This window comes from Carcharodon carcharias, chromosome 17 (assembly GCF_017639515.1).
Source record: "Carcharodon carcharias isolate sCarCar2 chromosome 17, sCarCar2.pri, whole genome shotgun sequence".
NCBI lineage: Eukaryota > Metazoa > Chordata > Chondrichthyes > Lamniformes > Lamnidae > Carcharodon > Carcharodon carcharias.
The window spans coordinates 12,185,071-12,193,009 of record NC_054483.1 but is presented as its reverse complement, the minus strand read 5'-3'; the positions used below and the strand labels follow the sequence as shown (position 1 = coordinate 12,193,009).

The window sequence follows — 7,939 nt, the reverse complement described above, 5'->3', positions numbered from 1 at the left end:
TTGTCCCAATCCGGATCTAAATAGTATGTCCAAGGTTCCATTGGTTTTTTTTTCCAATGATATCAATGCTCTTCAGTTCCTACTGATATTTCCCTTGTCCATCTCAATTCTATAAAGTCTTGGTTGTGGAGCTCTTTCTATTACTATGCCTTCTTTATGTTGATCTTGTATCCATACTCTCTCCCTGGCCTGGAGCACTTTCAAGTCTTGTGATTTGTGCCTGGAGTTGAAATTATGAGATTGACTGTGTTACGGGGATGTGTCTTTTTTAAAGAAAAAGATACAATTCCTAATGCCTTTTTATTTTGCTGGCTGGTTTTTAATAAACTGTAATCCTATTAAGACATTGGAAAGACTGTCAGCTAGCTGAATATACTTGGATTCCACCCCAAAGTGGGATGAAAAGGAATGAATCTCAAACCTCCTCCCCCCCACCCCACCTTCCCCCCTTCCCCCTCCTGGGGAGCATGAAAGACCCCATCTCCTGTTGACTTTTATACTATTACTCTTCAAAGATTTCTGAGATGAGACATCAAAAATGTAATTACTTGTTCTGTAACACAATGACTACAGCAGGCAAGGTAATAAAGTTCCTCTGGAATATACAGTCAGCAAAGCTTTTTAATAACTGTTCTTTACCAAGTCAGAGCAGAGTTCAGAAGGATATGCTGAAAGGCTGCAAGAACCGGGTCTCTCTCTCTCTCTCTCTCTCTCTTGGAAGTAGTGTGCACAGATTTTGTAGAATAACCATCCTAAGAAGTGGAACCTACTGCAAACCAAGCTCTTTTGGGGATAAAATGTGGAAATCTGCTCTGTACCGCTGCAGCCAGGAAGACAACTGAACAAAACAGCTACAATGTGAAACCACTGCATCAAGAATAGCCAAAGGACGGTTAATCATATATTTCTTTGATTGTTTGTTTTCTTCACAAACTGTAAAATATCTTTAAGTCTATCCTCTTATTCTACTATCTGTACTTGTATGTGGGCCCAGGGAATGTGTCTGTCTATGAATGGTGGTCACAATTTACCTAGTTTTTTCTAAATTCGGGAAGCAGCTTCAACAAACTTATCTCGTTCTCTGATTTTAAACTCGGAAAACCTGTCTGATTAATTCTTTATAATCTGAAAGTGTACGTGGTGGGACTCTTGCAGTATTGGCAGAGCATACCCTTGCTAAATTCACAACAAAAACCTGTTACAACCAGACCCGGAGTGGTAAATTAGGGGAGTCACTATTTATTCTTCCCCACATGGTTGCAACAACTCTGTTTGCTGCTCCTCACGCTTCCTACTTTCTCATAATCCTCTGAGGTAATGTTAAGTTGTAAGGTTTGTTGTAGAGCTGGAAGTTATATCCACAGCTTTCTTCCCATCAATAATTCTGATGGCAAGAACCTGATTTTTGGCTGTGAGGTTCTGTGGTTAAGAAGGACTAAGTTAATATTTTTGTTCTTTTTCATCAATTCCTTAGTTGTTCGATCTCCTCTTTCTGCTTTTCCATTTGACTAAGGATATCTCAGCGAACTAGTCACATGCATGAAACCATATTCCTGCACAAAATGGTGGAACAGCTAGTTAGCAAACAGAACACCACACCATCTGGGATGCCATGTGTCACGAAGCTATTCAAAAACAACCTGAAGTTGTTCTGTATCTAGAGAATCACTTCCTCCAACTGTCCCAGTTTTGAGCCTGTTGTGAGCCTTCCACGCTTTGGAACAGTTCTGAGAGTAGCAATGTAAACCTCTTGCTTACCCTAAGCTCTAGATCTGTTGCTGCTTCAAAATTTTGGCTGTTTAACTGTTATCCGGATCACTGCTGTTTGAACTTTACTTCTGCTGCACCCTCAAATTTCATTTCCAGGTGAGTCTGCACTTTTCTCTCCTTGCCCTTTTTACGAGGGTATGTAGATCTTTCAGGTCTGCAGTCTTCTTTTGGAGTTTTTATGGGCCTTTTACGCTCTGTCCGCTGTCACCATTTTTCATCTTCAGTTCAGGGTCTGGATGGGGTTTCTTTAGGGTTTGCCTGTTACCCTAAGAATGCTACCATAAACTTTTATTCAAAGAAACCATTCTTGATTATTTACAGATCTATGTACATCTCAGTCCTCTTCACAAGTATTTCTGTTTTTCACCAGATCTTAGTCACATGATATTGCATCCTGGTTACATCCGTAACAGGTGTTCCTGATGTTAACCATTTACTCCAGACTTACCACTCCCCAAACACCCCCCACCCCTCGACTACCCTCCCAACCCCCAAACCCACCCTGCCAGCCATCATCCCAACCAGCACCTCACCTCCCTGACCACCCCGCATACAACAAACCACCCTCCAGCATACTACCCCCTAATCAACACCCCCCTTCTCTCCAACTACCTACCCAGCCCCCTGACACCCCCACCACAGTCCCAAACTCTGACCCCCTGACTATCCCATCCCCCAACTAACCCCCTACTCCCTGATTACTCTCCAACCCCCTGACTACCCACCCCCGACAATTCCCCGAGTACCCCCAAAATCTGACTCACCCCCAGCCCATCCTACCCCCTCACCCAGTTATCTCACACCCTTACTTTCTCTCCTGTCAAAGTGGTTGGGACCTTTAAACTTACTTGGTTTCTGACAGCTAGTGCCATGAGAAGGAGGCATGACTTCACTTTCCCCGATACTGTTGCACTGCACAGAAGAGTCTCCAGGATGTGCACCTTTCCCACCAGGCCCAGGTTGGAAGTCTGGGCGAGGAACATGCAGCTCCAGACTTGGGTAAGCAAAAAAGAGTGGAGTGGTAATCCAACGGCGATTACCACTCCACAGAAATTCTGGGCCATGATTTTAACAATAAAGTCTGTTGCAAATATCTGGTTAATAATTCATATGTTTTAGAATATAACTTTTAACCTTAGGAAAATGAGGGCATCTGAGAAACTGATAAAAGCAACCCTGAAGTAAATGCAGTTCAAACAAGTTTGGAGTTTATTACACTTAGAAGGTTGGGGCCATGTTGACATAAGAGCTTAACAGCTAGAAAGGTAAGATCATAAACAGCGGATGGGCTTACTTAGCTAAAGAACCAGAGAGGTGATGTTTGTAGTTATTCCAGTGAAGGATAAGTTATTCATGTGGTTTCCCAGAATGAAGGAAAGTTTTGGAATTAAAAGGGAGTTAGGTTGCGTTTCTAGCTGGGAACAGGCTGGGTGTGTCACATTGCATGGAGATTAGTGGAGCTTAATGAGATTCTGCTTTGAGTTTATCTTTGAATTCAGTTAGCGCATAGCCAGCAGGCAACTGATTGAGAGAAGCAACGAAGAGATTGTGTCAGCTTTGGATCTCAAGTAGCTTGTAGGTCCTTGGAATTCGAGAGGTAAACCCAGACCTACAACTGAAGTCGAGTAAATGCTCGATCTATCGTCCATGTTACAGCCTGCAATTGGGAGCTGGTATTCAGTATAAAACATTGGAAAGGGGGATGAATGACAAAGATGTGTTTAGCTGGAAACAAGGGGAAGAAATCTACAGTAACCCTCACAATAAAAGACAATTAACCTTGTTGAAGTTGGAGTTCTGGAAGTGATCAGCTAGATTGAAGCCTGAAACCAAGGGTGTTTTCTGATATTTTAAGCCACTACACAGGAGTCACAGGGAGGCCTATGCTTAAGCTGTGGAATCCAGAGTTGTGAGGTCGGTTAAGAAATTGGAGGGTCGCTTAGCCAAAGCTAGTGGAAGGACGTCTGTGAAATATTGTACCTTAGAAAATAGCTGGTACGCGGAAGAGAAATCAGAGTGAATTCCAGAGAGCTGTGATATACCTTTTGAGTTGGTCCCAGGAAAAGTGAATGTGCATTCATACGATAAGGGGATTTTTGGGAGAGGAAATAGAAAGCATAACTGAGTTTATGGCTTATAAAGATATTGTTATAGCGTTGTTAATAGCACTGGTTTTGTTTAATTCTTTTGATATACAATAAAGTTTTTTTTTTAAAACGTGAAATCTTGTGGTGTAGTTCTGTCATTGCCGGGTGTTCAGAATTCTTCTTTAAACATCAATAGCCCTTAACAGGATCATAACACTTCGAAAAAGACCAATATTATGTTCATGACATGTATAATATGAAAAGAAGTGGTAGAATAGCTTTTATCCTGAGGAAATTATAGTCCTGCTGCAGGAGGACATGTGGAAGTTTCGAGATGCATTTACTTTGGCTGAAAGTATTTTTGATGGAGCATGGAAGACTTGACAGATGTTTCATGGGATGGGATGTGAAGAAAAGTATAGTATGCGAGGATGAGAAAAGAAATTTTGATAGTGAGGCTCTTGTTCAATTGGCACAATCATAAGGTGCTAAAAATAGAATCAATGTTTTTGGAATGTATTGGGTAATGACGATGTTGGTTACCTCCTGGATGTATGTCCCTAACTATCAAGATCCATGGTAAACTATTGGACAATGTGGATCATTTCTCATACCTCGGGAGCCTCCTCTCTGAGGGCAGACATTGATGATGAACTCAACATCGCCTCCAGTGTGCCAGCACAGCCTTCAGCCGACTGATGACAAACCCGGCACCAAGCTTGTGGTCTGCAGGACTGCAGCGCTACCTGTATGCATCAGAGACATGGACAATGTACAGCAGACACCATAAATCCCGGGAGAAATATCACCAGTGATACCTCCGCAAAATCCTGAAGATTCAATGGCAAGATAGGCACTCCACTATCAGTGTCCTATCTCAGGTCAACATCCCCAACATCGAGGTGCTGGTTATGGCTAATCAGCTACATTGAGCGGGCCACATCATCTGCATGTCTGTCGAGACTCCCAAAACAAGCTGTCTACTCAGAGCTTTGTCACGGCAAGCGGTTACTAGGAGGACAGAGGAAACGTTTCAGGAATGTTCTCAAAGCATTCCTGAAAAAAAAATGCAACATCCCCACCAAAATGTGGGAATCTCTTGCTCAGAATCACCCAAACTGGAGAAGAAGCATCCGCGAAGGTGCCAACCATTTCGACAGGTACAGGTGGAGGCCAAGTGCAAACAGCAGAAGGAGCGTACCAAAATCCACGCATCCCACCCACCTGCCTCATCAAACACTACCTGCTCCACCTGTGGCAGAGTGTGCAGATCCAGCATTGGACTTTTTAGTCACGTCAGAACCCACATGCCCAGAGTGGAAGCAAGTTATCCTCGGTCCCAAGGGACTGCCTAAGGGAAAGAACAGCAAGAGATACGAGTAGCAGGTTTTGTACAACCATTGAACTACAGTCAAAGGGTTGACATGGGTATTGCACTTGTGTTATCTGGCTAACAGTCACTGCATTTGGAAGGGGATGCAATGGGCTCCAGATGGGAAAAGAATGTGCAAGGCTAAAACTGAGACAGTATGAAACACGTTAAAGTTTTACCAAAAGAAGTTTAATTTCAGGCTGGCAAAAGAAAGAATGCAATGGTAAAATTTAGCATTGTCTTTAACCAATCCAATTGTGGTAAGTCTGTCTGATGCCAGGCCCACCCAGTGTTGTTTGTCTCACAAAGCTTTGCATTCTGTGAGCTCACAGAAAAAGGATTAAAGTAAAGAAAACAAATATTCTGCAGACATTTTGTTGTAACAATGTTTTACTGCGTTTAATGCTAAATACCAACAGATACACTTGTCAAGCAAAATTATCTGATCCACGATAGAATCATACTATGTATTAACATTACCCAGTGGGAGATTGCAGCAGTATTTATTCTATTAAATATGTCCAAATACTTAGAGAAAATAAATTAAAACATTGTACTACCTGCAAGGCCCAAGTCTCCCAAAAGAACACAATGAGGTAATAGTATTGACCAATTTGGTGTCTGTTACATGCGAACCTGTACTACACTTTCAAATAGTTGCATCTACTTTGTTTTATTGGGAACTCAACATAGTAACATTAACCAAATATAAAAAGTTCAGCCTTCATCATGAATATGATGAAGAAAAAGAGGGAATAAGTGTCTATTTTGCTTTCTTATGTCATCAGTTTGGATTGAATGTTTTCTGTCTCCCAGTTTCTTGTCAAATTCAGTTAGTCGTGGTCCCCAGTGTTGAATTCAGTTGTTTGCATCAACGGGGTTAAATATTTTCAAATGTTGAACTTCACACAATTGTGGAGCAAGAGAGTAACCATTAATAAAAAAAGTGAACTGTGAGACTGCAAGATCTGTCTTCTTACAGCAGCAGATTTCAAAATTTTAGCATTTTCACAAAGCAACGTGTGAGGGGGGAGAAAAAGCAAAACAATCCATCATCATTCCCCTTTGTACGGTTAACATTGCATGCTAGGGAGAAGTGGGTGGCTGGTGAGAACAAGGAGACAATTTGTTCTGTGCATTCTCAACAGTTGAGTATCAGTACATGTTGTTACTTACTCAAATTTTAACCTTAGCATAATTGATTGGTGCCAAATGGTGTTCCATAATTAAGATGTTACCTGCTTAGCCCATTACCAGCTGCACCTCAAATCAGAGTGGTAAACAACAGCGTGCTAAAAATCAGGATAAGACACACTTATCCATGAATCATTGTTGCATGTGAAAATGTTGAAAGTCAGGAAAGGCTAAGGGTGGGAAAATCATGTAAATATGCAAGTCATTCAAGTTCAGGAACTTCAACTGTTTTTCTAAGAGATGTTCACCTTGCCTTATTTAATTACTAAGATGATCTTAAATGGTGCTGACTAACAATATACCTATTTAAATACTAAATGTTCCAATCACAGAGTATAAAGATACTTCAATAATTTTAGTTACTACAAAAGACTTATCCCACAGACATTAGGGACATGAATAGATGGCAACGCAATACTTTTTAAACGGATTGTGTACAGGCATGGCCAGGAAAATGTTAAAATAAAATGTGTTTGGAAAACTGATCTAAGAAATAACCTTGCAGCACTTCATTGCAGCACAGAAAATACTGACAGCCACTTCATAAAAGGTCAACAGAGAATGCAGTACTGCACTCTATTATACTTAATTTATGTAAGGACACAAACGGACAGTTTCAGACTGTGTGCCTTAGGATGTGTGCACACCAGGTATTTAGGCTAACTGAATACTGAAATATCAGTTTTCCTCTCATGAACAGCAAGAGCCATTCAACAATTAGGAAACATGCAATAAGTAAAAAAGGTCATGTGAAAAATCAACATGTCCTTTTGATGGGCAGTAACAGTACAAAACAAAATTATCACAATAAATTATTTGAAATAATGACGATGCAAAATTACAATGCCAAATCTGATCAAATGCAACGGTTTCTTGAGATACAATGCAACACAGTAATACTGCTTTCCATAACAGTGCTTTCTGTGTACTTCTATGATGCAAAACTAGCACCATGTGGCAAATTTTCAGCTTTTATCTTATCCCGGATAATGATAGTTTCTAATTATATTTAAGTGATAACACTTTATTTGAAGACAGGCTAGTTGATGATGAACTGTACTCCTTAAATGAGGGAGACTAACAAACTTTACCATTGGGCATATCAAGTCTAAAACCTTTGGCTCACGCCAAGAACATTGTAGGTTAACATCGAGATTTCAGTTCTGAAGTCCTTGAGACATGATTCACCATGCAAGTTGGTTGTATTGATACCAACACAACACACAACAAAAAGAGGAACATTCCATTGGTAAGCAAACAGTTAAGGAAAGAAAGTTTTGCTGCTGCAACATGTGACTTCAGAACAGTTATTACGTTCGGACTTGGAATTTTCCAGCTTTTGTCATGTACTTGATGCCTTTGAATGGTTTATATTTCTCACCATACATGTCCAGTCGATTTACCTTCAAACCTAAGACAAGATAAAACACAATATCAGTAGGAGGCTTTATTCCAGTAAGAAAAGTTAACTCAGTATAGTGTATGACACAGTACTGAAATTGCACTTTGTGGACAA

The 7,939-nt window shown here is 40.7% G+C and overlaps 1 protein-coding gene across 1 annotated transcript in view; it reads right to left on the bottom strand.

Moving 5' to 3' along the window:
* Positions 1 to 5,601: 5,601 nt before the first annotated feature.
* The window catches only part of LOC121289974 (AP-3 complex subunit mu-2), a 28,855-nt gene continuing 26,517 nt past the window's right edge, over positions 5,602 to 7,939 (bottom strand). The window contains exon 8 of the mRNA XM_041209999.1: positions 5,602 to 7,834. Coding sequence (XP_041065933.1) covers positions 7,734 to 7,834 — 101 coding nt within the window. The 3' untranslated portion in view covers positions 5,602 to 7,733. The remainder of the gene's footprint in view (positions 7,835 to 7,939) is intronic.